The 22,283-nt window shown below is 33.2% G+C and overlaps 4 protein-coding genes across 10 annotated transcripts in view; 3 read left to right on the plus strand and 1 right to left on the minus strand.

Annotated features, from left to right (window-relative positions):
- Positions 1 to 1,737, plus strand: part of LOC105162431 (protein MON2 homolog) — a 37,665-nt gene extending 35,928 nt beyond the window's left edge. For all 5 annotated transcript variants that reach the window (XM_020693916.1, XM_011080436.2, XM_020693917.1 and 2 more), the window contains one exon: positions 1,425 to 1,737. In XM_020693916.1, the coding sequence (XP_020549575.1) occupies positions 1,425 to 1,512 (88 nt within the window). In that variant the 3' untranslated portion in view covers positions 1,513 to 1,737. The remainder of the gene's footprint in view (positions 1 to 1,424) is intronic.
- On the plus strand, positions 3,058 to 4,650 carry LOC105162600. The gene is made up of 2 exons (XM_011080673.1): positions 3,058 to 3,183; positions 4,237 to 4,650. The coding sequence occupies exons 1-2, from the start codon at positions 3,058 to 3,060 to the stop codon at positions 4,648 to 4,650; spliced, it is 540 nt and encodes a 179-aa protein (XP_011078975.1).
- LOC105162432 lies at positions 6,186 to 13,749 on the minus strand. 2 transcript variants are annotated; one of them, XM_011080438.2, is made up of 8 exons: positions 13,576 to 13,749; positions 13,325 to 13,461; positions 12,698 to 12,804; positions 12,460 to 12,555; positions 9,962 to 10,044; positions 7,411 to 7,457; positions 6,685 to 6,763; positions 6,186 to 6,581 (listed from the first exon to the last, which is right to left on the minus strand). In XM_011080438.2, the coding sequence occupies exons 1-8, from the start codon at positions 13,636 to 13,638 to the stop codon at positions 6,492 to 6,494; spliced, it is 702 nt and encodes a 233-aa protein (XP_011078740.1). In that variant the 5' UTR covers positions 13,639 to 13,749; the 3' UTR covers positions 6,186 to 6,491. The 2 variants fall into 2 exon arrangements, with proteins under 2 accessions (XP_011078740.1, XP_011078741.1); XM_011080439.2 differs by having other exon boundaries at positions 6,188 to 6,581; positions 12,460 to 12,525; positions 13,576 to 13,748.
- LOC105162433 (guanine deaminase) lies at positions 15,627 to 21,935 on the plus strand. Of its 2 annotated transcripts, none has more exons than XM_011080441.2 (6): positions 15,627 to 15,883; positions 17,867 to 17,926; positions 18,651 to 18,710; positions 19,750 to 19,940; positions 20,903 to 21,007; positions 21,599 to 21,935. In XM_011080441.2, the coding sequence occupies exons 1-6, from the start codon at positions 15,868 to 15,870 to the stop codon at positions 21,785 to 21,787; spliced, it is 621 nt and encodes a 206-aa protein (XP_011078743.1). In that variant the 5' UTR covers positions 15,627 to 15,867; the 3' UTR covers positions 21,788 to 21,935. The 2 variants fall into 2 exon arrangements, with proteins under 2 accessions (XP_011078743.1, XP_011078742.1); XM_011080440.2 differs by lacking the exon at positions 15,627 to 15,883 and adding an exon at positions 15,983 to 16,019.

A 22,283-nucleotide genomic window follows, 5' to 3' on the forward strand; every position in this document is an offset into this window, starting at 1 on the left:
CTAACAAATCTCGAAATATTACCAAGCAGAGTGCAAATTTCCAACGACTGTGTTTGATTCACTGTCGCTCACATTTTAGGAGCAGTCCAGAATAGAACTAATATTAGATTCTAGGGGTGTGCATTCGGTGTTACCTTACTGATCAAACTGAAAATGTGGTAGAGCAAATTGCGTAATAAGTGAATTTTCTTGGTTTGCCATGGTAAATAATCGAATTAACTGAAATTTAAAATTAAAAAAAAAAAGAAAAAGAACTTGAAAAGTCAAATAATCTAATTCCAATCAAATTGAACATTTAAAAATTCACCAGTATCTCATTCATAACAAAATTCAAGAGTCTTATTTGAATCATGTTAAAGTTTAATAACATAAGCTGAAAATGATAATCACATGCAATTTTCCCAGGTTTTTATCAAAGTAAGACTTCCAATTGAAGTGTTAACATGTATTAACACTTTCCAAATCTTTAAACTATTATATATATATATATATATACATATATATATATATATGTTTTAAAAACAATAACTCGATATGATAAATAAAACTGAAACCAACTGAATACTGAAATTTCAGAAAAAGTTGTCCCTATTGCTGAATGGAAATTTTGGTTCGGTATTGAGTACAACTGAGAGTTCGGTATTTCCGCACCGTTCGGGCGGTTTACCAAACTGTGCCTGACACTATTAGGTTCCCAAAGTTACTTTCTAGACCTTTTCCCCCTTATCCCCGAGCCTCCTCTATCTGGGATCACTTTCCAGCCCTACAGAAAAGTCAAAAGAAGAGCATCTTGTTTTAATTTTTTTTCTTTGGGTTTTTCCTTTTTGATTTTTTGTTACTTTCACGAATCAACAAGGCTTTTTTGTTTTTCAAGGATTTTTTTCTATAGCATAACTAACGGGTCATACATAGTGCATGCTCTGTGCTTTTGTGACTGTTGTGTGTGTGTCTGTGTAATCTCATAATAATAAGCATATCTATACGTGCTTATTTGCAGATGTAGCTAAATACTGAGCCTAAACACACAAATCTTTGATGCAAAAATTGATTAGTCTTTTCTTGAACAAACTGCATTCTTATTTACTGCACATCATTTAATCGAACTTTTCCAACAAGCTTTTACAGCATGTAGCGTGGATTGTTATGCATTCCAACTTACATTCTTGTAGTTGTAATCGGGGACATTTTATCCAGTTTGTGTAACGTAAGTAAAGCACCCTAAGTATACTTGGAAAAAAGGGACTAGACCCAAGAAATTGAAGCAGGTTTGATTTACATGAACGTACAATCAGGTCTTGATTCTATCTGGTGGATTAGGTAAATGTGTATCATGATTGGGTTTGTTTTGCTCTGATGAAGATAATTTCTTTGTTTATGTAGCCTACATGGACCTTTTTAGATCTTCCTGACCTCTCTTTTGACAGGGAATTGAGGGTTAGAGAGCTTGTTCAAGTATTGCTTCGGCTCATCACAGCAGAATTGGGTTTGCAAAAGCTTGACTTCAATGGTTAGCAATCAGGTTTGCCCTGGTTAGCAAACAGTGACGAACTTCTGTTTGTTATAAGTCTGCTTGTGGACATTTAGATAGGTTATAGATGAGGAAATTTTCTGTCTTCCTCCACATCAAATGTTACATGTACGGAACAGAGGAATGATATCTAAGGGACATTCTTTTCTCCTGTTGTATTCAACTACACAAAAGATATATATTATTTACTTACAACTTTTAGCAATTTCTACCTAATTCTCACTGTGGATTGTCATTTTCTTGCTCACTATTCATAGCGAAAGTAACTTCCACGAGGTTTTTGTAGTTGACCACAGACTTTATATTGTAAGGGTGCTTTACGTATTTATTTATCTTTTAAAGTTTCTGAGTCAGATGCAAGATGGTACCAGCCAAACCTGAGTCGAGTTAGAATAATCCTCTACTACTCCAATGGCTTAGGACCATAATAGAGGTGCTGTAATCACTTTGATCAATACGCTATGGTTCAACCACCACACAAAGTTCCATGGTCCTTTAGAGCTCAAGATTAAAGAGGTAAGGATGGGTTCTTTTCTTTGGGGGCGGATTTTGGTATAGGTGAATTCTCATTTGCTTCTTGTTGGATTTCGGCAGTAGCGTTGGGGTGTGTTAAGAACAGGGTCTCAACTTTTGCTCGTTGAACTGATTAAGAACAAGTGGTATCCAAATACGAGAATAATACATACTCTCTTTCTGCCTGTTCAATATTTTCTTTGTTCCTTCTTAAGTAAAGTATGTAATTACATTGTGCGCACAACAGATTGATGCATGCCCACAAGAAGCATGTATATATGTATCTGGATTTTTTTAATTGAGTGACTGACAGAATTTGGAAAGTACTATAAAGTAAAACGCAAGATTGTATTAATGTGCGTCTCTGATTGAAAATTCGAAATGGAAACATGGCCAAATAGTAGAGATTTGGAAACTGTTTATTTGGTTTGGAAAGTAAAATTGGACACACATGAGGCTAAAACGTTACCAATTTTATTTTTATCTATTATATACCTATATACATAATTTATTTATAAAACAAAAGAGTCCTTTTATTTGAGATATTAATTGGCATCTAAAAAACATTACATTCTCTTTTTTTCGTGTATGTTCTTATTAATGCTTTTAAGTTTAATTTTAATATTTTTAATAGTCTGTATTTGTGTTCATATTAAATTATTTGTTTTCTAATATAAAATGATGAGAAAATGGTTATTTGGTAAAATTATAAAATTGGTCTATTCTTTATAGTTTATTTTGTTAGTACTAAATAAGTAAAAGTATTTAGAATTTATTTTTCTTTTCACCACATTTAATTAAAAGAAAAGTATTATCTTTTTTCTTTTTTTCTTTACTCCCAGAAATGAAGTCTAAATTTTGTAAATGAACTAGTGCTTGTATAGAGGAGCTTGTCAGAAACATGCATGGGAGTGTTTTGAATTGAAACTCTTCCTTTGCTAATATAAACGACATGCATTGCACATTAAAAAATATGGTTAATTAGACTTAACTTTCCTCTGAAAATATAAGATTACATGGAATTCCCGTCGTTCCACCAGACGATAACAATTCCAATTTCCCACAAGACCCCGGCGGAAGACGTCCTGGTTGATGAACAGTCGGTTGGCGATGCCGAGACTCGGCCTTTTAAGGATGATCAGGTGGCCACATGATTAAATTAGGACTTTCTGGATTATTGGTATGAATCCATTGTTACAAATCCATCTTTTAAGTTTATTATTCTTTAGTTTTCTTTATTTTTAAATTAATATTAATTATTGATATGATCTAAAAAATTACATATAAATAATATTATTAAATTTTATAAATAATTAAATATTTACACAAAAAGTTAGCCAGTCATTAACAGAACTGTCGCAGATTTACACACCATCGCAAAAAATCAGTGAAAGATTTGCGACGGTCGTTTAGAATTGCAACCCTAGCTATTATATTTTTCATCGCAAATCTTCCAACAAAAAATAGCTTTTTTTACAATGGTAGGCCGTTGCAAAGCCCATTTCAAATTATGAAAATGGTGAACTTGGCATCATCCATTGCAAATATCCTCGCAAAAATAGTGGAAGATACAAATTGTGGAAACATTTTGTTCCCACACATTTGATTTTCCGTGAAAGTCTTGCAACAGATTGTTTTTTCCATTAGAAACAATCGCAAATTCTTTCCAATGCAATCTATTGCAATTGATGGATAGCCATCGGAAAATTCATCACAAATCTCCCTCGCTGTTTACAAAATCAAATACCCTCTAATCTTAGTGTTCGTTCAACAACTAACAAAATCTGTTAATATTCCTTAGGTTTCAGTCAATATTTTGTGATAAATTGATTAAATGCCTTACATAATTTTATCAAATATTAACAGATATTGATTATTTCCCAAATAATAAGGAAGTAATTGTAATTAAATGAAATAGGAGAAAAAAGTGTGCAGTGATTTATGCTTAAAGGAATGATGGAGGAAGTAGGCAGTAGCTGGTTCCTCAACAAGGATGGGAAAGAAGCTCCACATGGCCACCTATAAAGACGCTTCAAACTTTTGCTATAAATTAATGGCTCAGAGACGCATCAAACAACGCGAATCAAGTTTTACCAATCACTCACATTCCATCCATCCCTACACCATATATATATATATTCCTTTTCCATCATTCCAAATCTTCTTCCTTCTTCCATCTTCTTCCTCATTCACAGATCAAAGAATTAAAAGGAAAAAGAATGAGTGTCGAATTCCTTGATGGACCAACAGTGACGGAATTCGTCAACGATTCGCAAATGTTTGAGAAATGGGCAAATGAGAAGTTCAAATCGCTGGATGCCAATGGCGATGGGGTGCTAAGCCGCGACAAACTCCAGAAACGGGCGGGGAAGTTCTCATCCATGGAATTCGAGTTGCAGTCCATGGACGAGATCAAGGGCCTCTACGACCTCCTGTTCGACAAGTTCGATGTCGATAGAAGTGGAAGCATCAATCCAGATCAATTTAGAGCCCTGATGAAGGAGATCATGCTCGCCAAAGCTCGGGGGATTGGTAATTCGCCCATATGCATTATTCTTCAGGAAGATAGCATGCTTATGGGGGCCGTTCGGCGTGCAAATCCCCGATAAGTATTTACTTTTGCGCTTCTACCAAACTTTTTCTTCTTGTGTTGGTAATTACTTTGTTATGATCATAGATTTAGGTTTGGACTGATGAAGAGGTGTTGTCTGGTTGTAGAATTGCATTGACCATGTGCCTGGGATGTATTCTCGGTGTTCTTTGCTTCTTCTGGTGGATTTTTGGACGTTTGATTCTGAAAAAAGTATCAAAATGTGTTTTACGCTTTATGTTTTAAGTTGCATGCTTTAAGAAATTAATTCTGGTTAATTATTAGTATGTCATGTCAAATTATTCAATAATTGAAAATACAAAAATTTTAATGTGTTTTTGTTAATGAAATAATATAATATGGAATAATTACATTGTCCTCACTTGATGTGCGGTGTAACTACAATACATAGACTTCTAAGGTTTGAAAAATTACATCTAATACTCATAATATTTATTTTTGTCTAATAAAGAGACCTCTTCATCAATCACCAAACTATCCTTTTATATCTTCACATGTTAATATGTGTGATCCAGTATTTCTTCATATGAGTGGGATAAATATGAATTTTCATTCAACTCTTTTACTAATATTAGCAACTCGATAAATTTTGACTAACAGGAGAATCTATCTGTTAGACTAAAACAAACATCATTAGTATCTAAATGTAATTTTTCAAATCACATAAAATCTATATGTATACACCAATTTTTATGAAAGTACAATACAATTGTCCCTATAAATATATAATAATCTGAAAATAAATAAATAAATGTATGCATGTGTATAGGCGTAGTGACGATCATGGCCTTTTTAATTATATTTAGGAAAGAAATTTGAAGTATTAGCGATTTGTTCAAAGTTTAGTTTGACAAAGCGGGTGAATTAAGATTAGTATTGGAGATGTAGGTATGTTACAGCCTCTAATAAGAAAATGAATCAAAACTAGGCCTACTAATATAACTTGGGTCAAAAGAAACCCCTTTTATTAACACAATTAGTACCAACTACTTTACCCAAACTTTAGACTTTATTTGGCCTTTGGTATTGCAAATTTATTCTTCATTTGCTTCATAATATTTTATTCATACGAGTCAAATTGATACTCTATTTTCCATTAGTAATAGTATATCTCCACCTTTTTAAAAAATTTAGATCTTACATGTATCATTTGATATTCTACCACCACACCAAAATAAGAAACAATTGGCAAAAACATAAAAAATATTAGATTACAAATATTTTTCCGTGTTGAGAATATAAGTCGATTATTCAAGGAATCCCATAATCTGAATTTTTCAGAAGCATTTCCAATTTTATCAAATTGTAATCTTTTTACAACTCCTTAAAATTTATTTTTTCAAAAAGTTTTACTGTATACAAACCTATTGCATTAAATTTAAAAAAAATAAATAAATAAAATCTAGTCTAGCATTGCTTGCATAATATTATGTACCTTTCATCTTCTGCTTTTGCTAATATGATATATCTAAAAATATATCTGAATAGTTGAGAGAATTTAGAACTGCTATTTTCCAAAAAGAACTTTGTTCCAATCTGTTATTAAGGAGAGCAAGCAACAAACGATATAAATATTTTTTTCACCAATAGGAACAAATACTCGTAAAAGCCACTTTATATACGGAATATGCACAAATTTCATTTTCCATATAATGGTAATGCATGTGAAACTTCAGTTGTTATCATATAGCTTAGATTCACCATATATTTATATATATATAGCTGGATCTTGCCGTATCTCCCAGTATAGAATGATCACACCAAACCTCCAACACTGCACATTTGATTGGATCTCTCAGATGAAGAATAATCACCCTCCCATCGGGTACTGTGAACTCTTCACTGGTCTGGCCTTTCAGAACTAGGAGTAAATATCTGAATAATTGCTTCAAGTGCAGAAATGTTCCATCTCTCAACATGCCGAACAATCTGTTAAGAGAAATAATCAAGAAAAGTTGATGAAGGCAACATGTACAAGTCAAATCAGTCCTAGATAACTTGGTCCCAGACCAATCAAACCACTTCTACTTACTCTAAATTCTTCATCTAAATCATATATAGTTCTTCCATCAACGGAAATGAGTGGTTTCCATGGAAGTCTAAGGTATGTTCTGCAGAAGACATTGAGCACAACATAAGAAAGCTTAAAATAATAACACAGTATCCATTCAAGTAGCAGCTTCTAGTAATTTTGTCATATATTTTATTCTTTCCCAAAACAACACAGCATTAACTTGGTGAGTTCCTCTTTTGAATTTTTAAGTTCCTATCTTACAGTGTAATATCTAAGCACTTCAATTTGTTATATGTAAACCGGCTAGCAAAAAAGTGTGTCCTCGTGTGTTTCATCATTTTCAAAATTATTAAGCTTTCACTTAAAGTATTGTTATACTTGAGCCTCAAACATCTGCACTTAGAAAAGTGGGACGTCTGGAAGAGAACTCTCAATTTTCCTCACCTCAGATTGTTCGCATACCTAGAACCGTGCATTGACTCGTACACATATACTTGAGTGTATGGTACAAACTGCTTTTCCATCTTAAGAAATATCAGTGAAAAAAACATAGTTGTTCCTCAATACAAGTTTCAGCCAGGGATCAGACCAGCAAAAAGGATAGCCAAGCTACAAATGAACCAAGAAAAAGTCCAATATATTCTTCTCCAAGAGGGAAACCTTTTATCGCAATGGAGAAAAGTATGCCATGAAGGATCATTCCACATGATGTTTTTATTATAATATCAATATCAAGTTGAGCACCTTAGTTTCCATGAAGCAACTATGAATTCTTTTCCAGAATCAAGACCCTGCATACAGAGGAAGCAAACAGCACATGGACAACATTAGTACAGAAAGTCGTAAACTTTTTCCAGATTAAAGCAGGACTATTAATAGAGGTACAGAGAGAAAAAGAAGACATCTCCACAGTGAATTTCATGTTCTTTATAATTATCAAGAAACTAATGTCATGTAACATATAAACTGTATATCATTTTATTCTTAGCAAGTAACCTGACCTTTTAGTCTTGTACAGTTGTCTTTCTTTAAGTATGAAAGACCATTTAGCTGAGTGTGAATCATAATGTATGCCATTTTAGAGATGTCATGACAAGTTAACTTTATACTCAATCAAGCATATTTTATATGTATTTTCATCTGCATGTCTTTGTTAAAGTTATAATTTGTAATTAACAAAAAATCTCCTTTTATGATATAATGGCAACAATATCATTTCTTCAAACAGGAATGCAGTTGTTGTGAAGAATATAATAACAACAATATCATTCTTCAAAGTGAAGTGTGACTGTGCATTCCTACTCAAGAGCTTGTAGATTGAAAACATGGTACCAACATATCCTACTAACCAATCAGTAGTTAAGTAAGGCACTAAAGTTCACTTCAATTGTATATTACCAATTTGTAAGATTTGTGTATAACAAAGTCAAGGTAAAAGGAAGAATTCTCTAATCATATTGTTCTGAAGTTATAATGCATGAGCTTTGTAAAAGAATCTGTAACATAGCATTCAAAAGTTTATTTTAGCATCCCATTTACTAAATCTGTCTTTACTTAGATATATATTTGTGGTATTAGATCAACCCTTGGCCTAATAATTCCTCCATACACAAAAATGGCTTCAATCAGTAATAGTGAGGTTGCCTTCAGATATTCCCAACTACGAGGTCCTATTTCTGTTGGTCAAGATTATGAGTTGTTGAGTTCTTGATGTGGATGTTAACTGTATCCAGTGAACCCTGAGATATCATTCAGGGATATGAAACATGTAGCCCAAAAAAGAAGCTGTGTTGCTAGCAACACAGGACAAAGAGCATAAAGAGAACAAGACCAAAGATGCAAGAGCCTTGTTCTTTTTGCATTTGCACAATGGAAAAGTCGTTCATTCTTGTATACATTATGGGTGTAAAACTGTTAGGTGTGAATGTCAAGCAAATAAATATACATATATAATATGTCTGTGTTTTACTATCTATATGTAAAATATATGCTCTAAAATTGAAGAACAAATTGGATATTCTACTTTTGAAAATTTAAAACAAATATTAATAATTTATGAAACAAAAATATGATAGTTAATATTATATTGTTAACAAGGTTAAGTAACTTACTCATTCGGGTACATTAATCACAAGGCGCACCTTCATCCTAAAATCAGGTCATTAGAGTTTCTATCAAAGTTCAGTGATATACACCTCCTCCTACATTTGATATTTGAATACTTCAAGCACACTGTGGTGGTTCACAGAAATAATAGATAGTAAGAAAGTATGTTAGTATCTCAGGAAAATGTCAATTTTTTAAAAGTTCTATTTTTTGTTTGTCCACTACTTTATTGTACGTAATAAATCGAAAAGAAGTTCTGATACATCTGGAAAACCGAAACCAAGACTAGGAATTTTTGACGAACAGGATCAAAAATCATTACTCTTTCGACACAAGAAAGGAGTCTATTTCTTTCTAGCATACTATCTCTTAGTCTACATAGTCTATAAGGGTGTAATCTAGAATAAAGATAAAGGATTAAGTTTCTATATACAATGTTCTTCATATATGCGTATGTTAATTCCATATATTGGATGGAATTGACATAATATCCAATTTGCTACATCTATTTGTCCCGATCATCTGTTATTTCATCGAGAACACTTTTTGAACAATTTCTGATTTTCCTACAGTAATATTTTGGGCACCAAATTGCTTTTACCATGTATGTTCAAATCACAATTTAAATCTCACAACTTATTTTTGAATTTCGCATTTCTCAAGTCATATCTAGGATAAAAGCAGCATCTTTCCATTTTCCAAAGTCATATGTAGGATAAAGTAGCAAAGTTACAACGAACAATTCCAGAACATTTCTCGCATAAACCACAATCATTATCAAGCTTTATATTATTAACCACATCATATCAAATCTTATGGGCTTGAAATTATCATTCTTGAGATTGAAAACAAGTTAACCTTAAACATTTTATATGGAAATATGTCACATCTAATTCTCTATCAACCAGCTAAGCATATTTCACATTTTTGCAAGACTCACTGGAATTTCTTGTAAGGTTTTCCAATACATTTCCTATGACGAAACTATTGGAGCCAAAACTTTGAAAATGATGCAAAGGATGATTCCTTTGATATATTGTTTGCATCTTTCATGTATGTTCAAGAGAAATGGGTTTAAATATAATAGTAAAAAGTTCAAAAATTGATGCTTTTCACTTTCACGTAATTAAGATATCTCATGTGAACAAGTTTTTGCAAGATTCAACATTATCAAATATAAAAAGAAAACCTTCTCTAATTTTTTTAGCCGGATTGATGGGTTGAGAAGGAAAGGTAGAAGTAGACTCAAGTTCCGTGCATATAAATCCTTACCTGGTAAAGAAAAATATGAAATTACTGCATTTCTATTCTCCATCATATACAATGATGTAGCATACAAGGGAGGGAGGGTAAGGTAAAGAAAAACTCTTAATCAGAAACTGCTACAGATTTGCAAAAGATAGAAGTAAATTTAGAAAGCTTAATAAACGAAGAAAGTACTCGATATTCAATAAGGGAAAACAGAAAATATTCTTCAGTGCACTGGTTTGTATTGCCATATCACACACCCTCTGTGCCAAAATTATTGAACATGTTTTTCCATCTTTTTCAATGACCCACATAAGATTCTACTTCCTAAAAGTGAAATTCTTTTTCCACTAATACCCTCTCACTTGAATTCATGATAACACATCAACTCTCAACTAACACTTTTAAGGATAATAATGTTAAATAGAAATACTAAGTTTCATTTTCTGTTTATCATCTAAAACTCCATACTAGGTCAACTTAGACCCCACAAATAGAGTGGAGCAAGTTAATATGGATAGCACATGTAAAGAATTATCCTTATCATGATATAAGCTATTCTTCAAATCAAAAACTAATATGGAGCAAAGCTCAAGTTAAACTAAATAAAGATAGTCTTAACCCATAATTCTTCAAAATCAACTCCATGTCTTTTCTCACCGCTAAGCTCAATGGGCATTCATCGAGTTGAAGTAACAAAGTAAAATCCAGAATTTGATTTACTTTTTTCTTTTTCCTTGAACAACTAACTTAACTAGTAATGGGCGGCTTTGCCTACTCTTGGAAAGTTTTCATTTAAATCTTACATTTTTTCTTCTGCTTTATTCTCTTACAATTTTTATCTTTGGTAATCTTATTACCTTCCTATTGAATGAAAAAGATGGTAACTGCAAAGCTTATTTCCATTAGCCAAACCACTATTAGTCTTCAAAAGAAAAGCTAGCGCTGATCTTTAACCATAAATAAATGAATGAATTATCTCAAAATACTAAGACAAACTTAATACCAAGAGAAAGCAACTATAAGAAACAATCTTCAGAAATTTTATAAATACACCAACATTTAACAAATAGCAAATTAACAAAAAAGAGCATAAATGGTAAACCAATAATATATCGATCATGTTTTATGAAACTCTGCAGTATTTTTAACACACTTTATCTCTTATGTTGAGCATAATTTGCAGTATTTTTAACACACTTTATCTCTTATGTTGAGCATAATTTGCTTTTACATCTATGTCGAACAGATTTGGTTATTTACTAAAATCCCCCTCCCAATGTGTTAAATGTGTTAGTGTAGCTTCAAGTTAATATGTATTTCCTATTAAGAAAGAACTTAAAAGTTTAACTTTTTCTGGTACAATCATTGATGGATTAACTTCATGCAATTTAGTCCTATATTTTCTCATGGTAACTCTTCGAAACAAAAGAAGCATTTTTTTACCAAGCGTAACTAAATAACAACCACACCATTCTCTTCTTTCAGCAAAAATAAAGCACTACTTCTTTCAACAAAAATCCAGCAGTGCTATTCCTGAAAATAGTGTTTTGGTAATCCTGAGAGCTAAATTGTTTAAAATATCTTCCATGAAATCCTCAAGGTCAAAAAAATATCTCATAAAATGTATGCAGTCGAGTGCAATCCAACATCTTGTATGAACACTACCTGTTTGGTTAGTTGTTGATATGACTTGGTCCACCTGAACAGCTAATATACTAAGGGTTGCTTCTGCTAGAACATTGTAAAGCAGGAATATGTTGAATTGACTTACGACAATCTTACAACTTACTCTTCTCCCTCTTGCTCGCGAATTGGTCGTGATTTGTCATCATGCCACATCATTGATTTTTTTGTTTAAATTTAGTCATGCAAGGAGTCTCTCATTTGTAAGCCATTTATAATTATCTTCACCTATTGTTAACACATGCATTTGGGTCTATTCAATTTCACGCTTCAAATGAAAGTTTATCAGTTTCAAGACTTCCTTAGATTCAGCATTACTCCTCTAGATAATTATAAGACCAACGTTTAGATTTCGTATGTTTAGGGCTTTCTACCGCATTATTACTACTATTGAAAGATTTACCTAAAAGTGAATTTCCAATTAATTGGTACTAGAAAACCTTGCGAAGCTTTACTACTCTCCGCTACGTGATACAAACGCCCATATATGTCAAAGGTCAATGAACACATAATAATTAAGGGAGGGTCAAGAAATGGGGACGTTCTTGCATCTTTAGCACAAGTTCAATGTGAAATAGACAATGTAAAATGAAGACATTTTGATAGGTTGATATAAACTGAACATTTTCTCCTGCTTTCAAGCGCAGATGGACAAAAGTTAAAGCTGCAATGAATGCTTTGACAAAACAACCAACTGCAAATGCAAGTTTCAATAAAGGAAATTCCAATTGAAATAAAGTACTTTTTTCTTACCTTGAAATTTGATAGTTGGATCTTCAAATGTGCATTCATCAGCATAAATGGCAGAAGTGAAGAGTCCTACGACCTCAAACACCTTAAGTATAGTTCCTTCATTCAACCTCATGGTAATAAAGCAAAACAATTTACTAGCATTTTGTCTGTCTTGAACTTTCAATTAATCTCTCAATTATATTTTCACTTTCACAATATTCAGATTGCAAATATAAAATAAGGAAATACAAAGCGATACCTGTGACAAAGTATGCTTGCTCGTAGTCAGATCTGATAATGGAAAGAACATCATCCACATTGGAAAGCGAAATTTTGTCTTTCCACTCATCATCAACTAAAGCTGTCCTGAAACATGGTTTCCATACCATGGCTTGTCAAGAATAATGATCATAAGCGTGACAATACACTAAGATAAGATGCCTATGATAAAGTTTCAATCACTCTCTACCAATAGGATCAGAGTGCTTCAAGAACTTCATAAGCAAAAATTGAACTATTAACACCAGTTGTATAATACTTAACCAGCAATAAAATACTATCTTTTAATTACCCTAGCCTACTTTAAAGTTAAAATACTTCAAAGTACAATTTTACTAGGCTATGTGTTGTAAATTATTTTTTGTGATAATATGCATTTAATTTGCAAAAGTAATATTTCTTTGGAACATTATTATCGAACGTGCTCTTATTACTAGTTTAACATATCCACAAGACTTTCGAAGCAAAATCCTTGGTCAGTAAAAGAACTCAACCGCATTGATCAAAACAGAAAAAGGATAGTCATCATGTTAAAGCAGAAAATAACAGCAACAACAGCAGAACCATGGAACCAAGAAAAGAAGGCAGAAAACACACACAAACATGCCTGTCTCGGCCAGCGGGAGTAAAGAGCCTAAGGAATTCCGTCAGGGCCCCGACAGCAATCCTCAACAGCTGTGGCGTTTGGGATCCTTCAGAATTGCCTTTGGAAGCACTTGAGCAGCAACGGAACCCCACAACTCTCTAAAACATACAAGTGAATTGACAAAAGTTCACTGTGGAATGAATACAATTGGATAAATCCACAAACATGTCTATGTGTGTGTGAGAGAGAGACAGAGAGCGAGAGTAGGAGACCCTTTTTCTGAGTGGCAAGATGTGTAATGGGCGTGGGCATATGCAGCTCCGGAGTCCCGCCATTTTGACGACGGTTAGTGTCTCGTCGTATGCGTATGCGTCTGCCGCCCCAGTGCCAGTGCCGGTGTGTTATATTAAAGATGTCTGTCTGAGTTCGCTGTGAGCCACTCGTCATTACTTCCCTCTCTCCTACTAACATCGTTTAGAATTTTAATAATTGTAAATTACAAGATACCTCCACTAAATTTCGACATAATTATAAATACTTTATTATTATTTAAAAAATTATAAATATTTTTTTAATATTTAATAAAATTAAATAATTTTTTAATAGAAATATAAACTTATCAATTAAACTTTTACGTATTTTTTCTTTTTTAAAAAAAATAAAAATTTGTAAAAACAACCAAATGGAATAAATAAAAAAATTTTGAAAAATTATAAAAAATATTATGCACTTAGTCAATAAAAAAATTCAAGAAAAAATAAAATAAAAATAAAATTATATATTTTAATCCGCAAGAACATTTTGGTTAGTTCATAACAAAAAATGAATGAAAACCTAACGAGAACTAATGAAATTAGTTAATTGTTAGACGTCCGTTAAAATTATGGGATATTGGTAATTTTCGAAAAACGAAGTGATATTCATAATTAAGTTACCCTTTCTCTAAATATGAAAAGATTTCCATTTTCGACTTTATAAAAATTAAAGTATGTCTAGTTTCAAAGTTATTTAGTATATTTCTTTAATTTCTGAACGAAATATTTATTTCATACTTTCAACTATAAATATATAAATTATTGATAGTACATATAAATATTTTATATAATGATAACAAATCCATGTATTATATGTATATATAATATTTCGCACATATAATTTTTATGATTAATTCAATATTAAATATTCATTAAAGAGTTATCGAAATAAAAAAATTAAAATGAAAAATAGAGTGAATAATTGGGAAAAAAAAAAGAGGAAATATAATATATATAAATTTACTTGGCACTTGGCACATTTATCCTACAAAATAAAACAAGATTTCATTTTTGAAAATGATGCTTTATAATTATTCCACTCTCTTATAGAAAGTTGCAAATAATAAAAGCATTTTGCTAAAATAAGATGACTTTTTTGAAAATGTAAAAATTTAAAGATGCAACTTTAAAAGTGAAAAAACAAACGATAAGCTTTTTCACTTCATATTTTAATTTTTCGAATTGTTATTAAGAGGAGGCTTCTGCAATTGTTGTTCGGCAAACCTTCACTATGTTTGTTTTCATTTTCAAATTATCTTCGGAACGAGTCAAAACATATCCAATGTTTGCCATCATTTAGAAACACTTTATCTAGGTGTTTTAAACTGTTTTAGCATAAATACATATATATATACACATACATATACATAAAAATATATAAAAAAGATATAATTTGACAGTGATTTGACAACGAATAGTAATTTTTGTTTCCCAAAACACAACACTAAACATACAATACTTATTTTAAATTATCTTAAAAAACAAATCCAAACATACATACTATCTCTAACACACACTTATTTGTCTTTGTTTTTCTCTCTCTATCTCCACAAAATACAACAAAACACTCAGAAAACAAATCCAAACATTATGCTTGATTTTTGTTATATCTAGAAGTGAGTTTGCTTAACCCGTCACCAACTATATAGTAGCGGCAAATTTCACTTTATGTGGGATTATTAATTTTTTATTTGGTTTTTGTTCAATTAAAAGACCCACTATATAATTTATTTTGCAAAACAATCCCACCTGATAAAAAATTAAATAGAATAATATTTTTGTAAAATTTTATTCCAAACGAATTTTAAATGAGACTAAATTCTGGACAAAATCCAAAACTGAATCAAATCCATCCTCATCCATCCCATTGGGGCCAAGGATCCCCCGACATGGAGGGTAAGTTTGGGTAATTATTGCATTGTATGTAAAAGAGAAAGAAAGAAAAGGAAAGAGAGTCGTAATGTAGTTTTCCTTTTTAACTGATAGGATGTGCAATTTTGGGCCACAGGATGGGTTGGTGTCGAGTATGGAACGCCAGCGCAGCCCCTATATAATAATAGAGAAAAAGTGGGAGTGTGTGGCAGGACACTTTTGTGAATTAACAAATTAAAGCGTGAAGATTCCAATTTTGTTGCTGCTAGACTACAGCCTACGCTTGATTACGCCTTTCCGATTTACCTTCTCCCATCACAATCAGATCCATTTGTACGCTAACCCCATTCTTTTCCCAAAATCCACTTATTCTCACCCATGGAAGAAGCTAAAGGTTGGTCGCATGACTGTGATTTCTCTTTTATTTGCTGATCGTCTACGAGTTTTCTTCAGTCGGTGGTTGTTATAATCGTTGTTGTTCTGTTTTTTTTTTATTTTATTTTATTTTATGGCTGGTTTGAGTGATGAGGGTGAGTAATTGTAGGGGACGGTGATGAGCTAGATGGATCGTTTTTTTCCGTGGGAGTATAATTTTAATTGGTGTGCGAATCTGGTGTTTGTTCGGCTTGATTGGGTGTTTTTGATTGAAGAGATTCAGTTTGCTGCAGAATTCTGTGGATTTTTTGAGTCCTGACTAAGTTTCTGATGTGGGGATAGTGATAAGTTTGTGGAATTTACGGAATGTTGCATTCATCTTCAAGTCTTCTGAAAAATTTGACTGCTCTATCCTGTTACACAGTTGAAAGCTCTAACGATTCACTGTAAAAAAGCTTCTGCTCCTGCATTTAGATTTATCTGTCCTGAATATGTTATTTTCAGTAGTAGCTACCTGTAAAAGAAGTTGTGCACAATGAATTGTGTCATGGACTCGATTGCATGTCCAGGATCATAGGTTGGTCCTGATGGGTATTAGGAGAGTTAGATTATTAAGTTGGCTCCCGAAGCCATCTGAGTGCCAACCTTACCTACAGTATTCATGCCTTGTGCTACATGCCACCTACCTTTTTGTTTAGCATATCATATGCATTTGCTTCATCATTTTCTAGTTGCAAAAGGTACATGCTTCAAACCGCATGAGCAACTATTGTTCGGACAGTTTGAAAATGACTCCTTGCGTGGTTGTACTGTCTGTAACTGCCACGTGCTATGAGGGAGAAGCTAGCTAGATATTGCCATATAAAAGTAGTATTATGAGAATTACCTTTACTTGCCTGTTTAGTGCTTTCTCCTAATGAGGTTTTCTCGATATGATTGAACTCGTCTAGTTACTTGGCTTACCTTGTATGTACTACATTTTATACATTCTGTTTGCTACTGCTAGAGTGCCAACTGAAGCTATCCATGCCAATGATCTACAACAGGCTTACGTTCTGTTGAGAATATCATATGCATTTTTTTCCAACGTGTTTTAGTCGTCCAAATTACATGTTCCGGACTGCATGATTAACAATTGCTTAAAGGATTTGGAAGTTATCCCTTGCATGTTTTCATCTTCTATGGCCGCCATATTCTTGCCTGTGGTTGGATATACATTGGATTCTGCCATATATAAAAGTGGCGGTATGAGCTTTACACTACTCTCAGTTAGTCAATGGCGCCGTGCGCCTTCGCCCTGGCGCCTTTTCGGCGCTGCCCAGGCGCGCGCCAGGCGTGCCATGGAGAAGATGGCCTGGGCAGCCTGAGTTTTGGCTGGGCTGCCCAGGCCCGTGAGTTAAAACAAAATATTAGGTTAATTAACCCTAAATATAAACGGAATTTAGGGGTTATATAAGGAATTTTAGCAAATTAGAAAGTTTTCATGTATGGGTAACTTTCATTCTTGAGTCTTATTTATTCAGTTCTCTCTTCTTCCTCTTTCAACGCATCTTCTCAATTCTTCGCTTTTTCTTTCTTCCATAGTATGTGCTGTTGTTGTTCACCGGTATGACTTTTTTTTTAAATTTATGAAGTGTAAATCTTTTGTCTAATTATGCCGATTGGATCTTTGAAATTGATGTGATTTTATTAATCTTTGAATGGTTTAGTTGTTCTGTTAGTGTTTTCTTTTTGGGATGATTAATTGCAGTACTTTATTGTATGTTTATGTCTATAGTTATTGTAGACTGATTGCCACTATTAATGCATTAATTTAGTCAAAATAATACTAATTATATAAATATATATATTATTTCTTATATTTGCCATCCTTCGAAAAGGCAGGCGCCGCGCGTGCGCCGCGCACCAGGAGCCCTTGGCACCATTGTGCGCCATGTGCCACTCACTACTATGATTTCTGCTATTTGACGCTATTTCCTGACTGTCCTTCATCTGTTATCAGTTATTGAAGCTAAAGATGGAACTATCCCTGTTGCTTCTGGATATTCTGGTCATCAAGAAGGTAATAAAGATCCTCACTTTTCATCAGTGTCTTTCCTCTTATCTTCCCTTGTTGGGTTGACTCAATTCTTTACTAGGAACTTTATTTTTTCATACAAGAACAATGTGATGCTATAATAATTCTTTATACATTATAAGTTATATGTATTTTGCTGTATATATGATTCTGGTCTGAAGATGATTTAGATTGTAAGGGCAGTGATAATGTGGAAGATATACATAATAGAGTACCCATAAGCAGAACTCATATAATATTTACTGATGGTAAAAGAATTTAAAAAATGGCATGCCAATTGAACAGCTGAAAAAAGACTTAGCAACTTGATTACACAACAAGTTGGTGCTCAATTGACTGAGTGAATGCATTTTATATTAGTAGCCTGAGATAAAGTTCTAGTATGAAATTGATTGAGTTGATTTGCTTGTTAATTTCCTGTCCTCTAAATTTTGACGTCTGTATTTTCTGTTTGATACTTGTGTGTCTGTATGTATCAGATTACCACTGTAACTTCATTAACAATACCAATAAAATAAAAGAGATTCACCTTTTGTATAGTAGATCATGAGAATGTTTCCTGCACGACAAGCTATTGTTAGACAATTTAGATCTTACACTTGCATGGTTTTCTTTTTCTTGGCTGCTACATGCCCGCTAAAAGTAGTACTTTAAGCTTTAGGTTTGCTTCCTTCGGTCACGTGCTAACTCTCTCACCTCTTTTTATTAGTTGTTGAAGCTAAAGATGGAACGATCTCAGTCGCTTCTGCATTTGCTGGTCATCAAGAAGGTACTCCTTACCTCACTTTTAACCAATGTTTCCTTTTCCTTTTGTCTAACTGGACTACACTAAATTGTTAGTACCATCAGCTTTGTTCTCTTTATTAGAATAGATTTCTCTTTGGAAGCCTTATAAATGGTCAAGTTATACATAGTTTTTTGGTATATATACATCGTGGTTACTGAGGTCAAAGATAATCTAACTGTAGGGTTAACTAATGAAGCACTTTGTAAAGATCGACATTTGATTGATGCATAGGCAGAAAGAATGAAAGAAAGATAATATAAAGGGTTGCTGACTGAGCAGTTGTCATAGACTGAGCAACTTCCTGTTACACAAGAGTTTGGCGCTCAAGCAAGTAGAATGGAGAAATGCATTGTGTATAACTAATCTGGGATAAAGTTCTTATAACATTTTGTTGATTTGAGTTGACTAATTTAGTTGCATTTTTGTGTTTCAAACATTGACTTTTTGCTACTAATTGTGTTGCTGTTTCTTATAAAGTAGAATGGCTTTGTTACTGAATGTGGCTGCTGTTGGATGTATTCATGTCTAACAGATATACTTTTTTACACTTCATGTGGCTTCATCTCTATTAGATCTAGATAGGCTTAGTCGGGTCTTCTACGAATTACAGGGATTGCAATAAATGAAAAAGTTTATTAACAAGATACTGGAAGAACCATTTTCTCAGTCCAAAATGAAAAGATGGTGGAGCCAGCAAGAAATTCATCCTCTTGCTTTCCTTGTCTGGAATGCCACCCCTGGGAGGATCATGTCAAAGCTAATGATGTGTTCGGTCCATGCCTCTTTCTAATGACCTAGTGGGTTTGGGTGATTGTTTTCCGAATAATTATTGGCCCGCATCCATGGGCACAAGACTAAGTTCTTTGGTAAAGAATGAAACATCATGCAGGAAATTTTCATTTCCTGATAACTGCATATGTTGAGCAGTTATTTGTTTGGCCTGCTTGTCTGAATTGTTGGGGAAAGCAAGAACCTGTAAATCATTAATGTTATTAATAATACTAGTTTGTAATGGCCCCAGCTGTTCAGGATAGAGATCACAAATTCTTGACAAGAGCAGTTGAAGAAGCTTATAGAGGTGTGGAATGTGGAGATGGAGGTCCTTTTGGTGCTGTCGTTGTGCGCAACGATGAAGTGGTTGTAAGTTGTCATAATCTGGTTCTCAAGCAAACAGACCCTACTGCCCATGCAGAGGTTACGGCAATAAGAGAGGTCAGTATTGCAGCATAATGAGGTTGGAATACTTTATATTTTGTCCTGATCATGCTTGCTATCAGTAACTTTAGTGCCGATATTATTTTAAAATTCCTTAGATGTCGACATACTCGAGGTGGTTGGGTTTTCTTTTCCATGTCTCTGTTTCTGTGAGTTTGTTAAACACTCTTGGTTGGCAAACTAATATATTATCTTCCATGTTTGAAAGGCAGTTGCATATGCTTCACCTATTCTCGTAGTACACCAGAATGAAAACTTCATATTGCAGAGACGGCAGAATCTTATTTGAACTTTCCACTTTCTCAAAGTGTAGTGTCCTAAATGCTGACACATCTATATTAAAAATTCTAAGCAACATTTTTCACTCAATATTTGAATTTTTGTTTACAGTTTTTGCCTTAATAATTATTGTGCCTGCCGAGTTGATCAAGGAAAATCAGAGTTGTGTAATAATTGTGAACACTTGGGTAAAATCATAAATCAGAATGAGTCAGGAAAATTATTCTTTGGTGGTATTTAAGGTACAAAACCATTTAGGCTGTCTTAATAGATCATATTATTAATACACGTGGTTTACTGTGATGTAAGTCTGACAGGAGCGAGAATTAGCATTGAAATAGATAGGAAAATTGAATGATGAATTGTAACAAGTAGCAAGAGGAGAGAACAGTAATCTTGTAGAAACCACATCCCATGTAAATTATTGATATTCGTTGGGATGGAAGGAGTACTATTATGATTTCTATGAATGACTTAATTTTGTGAAGTTTTCGGGATAGAGTGAAGTGCTACAGCACCAGAAAAAGATAGAATGAAAGAAGACACATAACCAGAATTTGTGGAGCGACATAAGTTATGAAAGGAGAATCTTTTTTGTGAAAGTTTCTACTTTGGCTCTTTTGGTTTAACATTAATATACTGTCTATCCGGGTTTCACATTACTTACCATGTACTTTCAGGCTTGCAAGAAGCTCAACAAGATTGAGCTCTCAGACTGTGAGATTTATGCCTCCTGCGAGCCATGTCCTATGTGCTTTGGTGCTATCCATCTTTCCAGAATTAAGGTTTAATGCTCAATTTATCCTCTCTCGGACTCAACTCCCTTTGTGTACTGTAGATTAAACATTTTCACTTCATTTGGAGTTGGTAATCTGTAGGTTTTGAAAGGTTTGGAAAAATGAGTTTCAGTTATGGGAAAATGAAATTAGTATTGAGGAATGTGCAAGTGCTACGTGTTATTTTTGCAGAGATCTTAAAATTGTTAAAAATGGATGATAGTGTTTTTGGTATTATCTTTAAAGGTTATAAAAAGCTAATGAAAATATCAAATCATTTCTTGATGGTGATTTAACATGGATTAAATTATGTCGGATGTTGTATTTTAAGTTGACAAAAATTTCTCCAGATATTAAATCGAGCTTTATAGTGTGTGTTCAGTAAGTCTATATATATAAAATATAGGAAGAGCATGTGGGATAGGTTCTATAAATAAATAATATAGGAAGAGCAGGTGCGGTAGGTTTTGGGTTGATTTTGGTTTTTCTTATAGTAAAAGTTTTAGGCTGATTTACAATGTTTTTATAACAAAAGGTTTATTTTCATCGATTTTGGCCTTGTCTGCCTAAGCACTCTGAACCCCCTTTCCTCTTGTTCAGAGATTGGTGTATGGAGCGAAAGCGGAAGCTGCTATTGCCATTGGGTTCGATGACTTCATCGCGGATGCATTAAGAGGAACTGGGTTTTACCAGAAGGCTAATTTGGAAATCAAAAGAGCTGATGGTAAACAGGCCATTATTGCAGAGCAGGTATTCGAGAAAACAAAGGCCAAATTTCAACTGTATTAAGGGATATTATTCACATGTTGTTTCAACACTTCCCTACCCACATGTTCAATAGCTCTTCTCATTTAACTACAATGCTAATTCAATTGCTCTTTTGGTATATGTTGAGACATTTGGATTTTCAGATATTGGAATTTGTTAAATTCTCTCAGCCTGCTCTGCTTCTTGCTACATTCAGGATGCTTTTTCACATGCCTAATCCAATTACACATTTTCCTAAAGAATCAAAATCTATGTATCAATTAACAACACTGAAATCCATCTAATGAATTCATTGTAAAGTGGAATCATCTCAACAAATTTAATGAACTTATTGTTAGAGATTTGAAATTCCTATATTTAATTGAATGTAATGTATATCGGATAAAATTAGATTAGGTAAAACTTAATTGTAAATATAATCAAATTATTTGGGCTGATTAGCTTAAAATTCAATTTATTGGATATAGAGAAAAGTATTATTTTAGTCCGCTAAGTAAGCCTAATTTTAAATTATGTT

Source organism: Sesamum indicum, linkage group LG5 (genome assembly GCF_000512975.1).
Source record: "Sesamum indicum cultivar Zhongzhi No. 13 linkage group LG5, S_indicum_v1.0, whole genome shotgun sequence".
NCBI lineage: Eukaryota > Viridiplantae > Streptophyta > Magnoliopsida > Lamiales > Pedaliaceae > Sesamum > Sesamum indicum.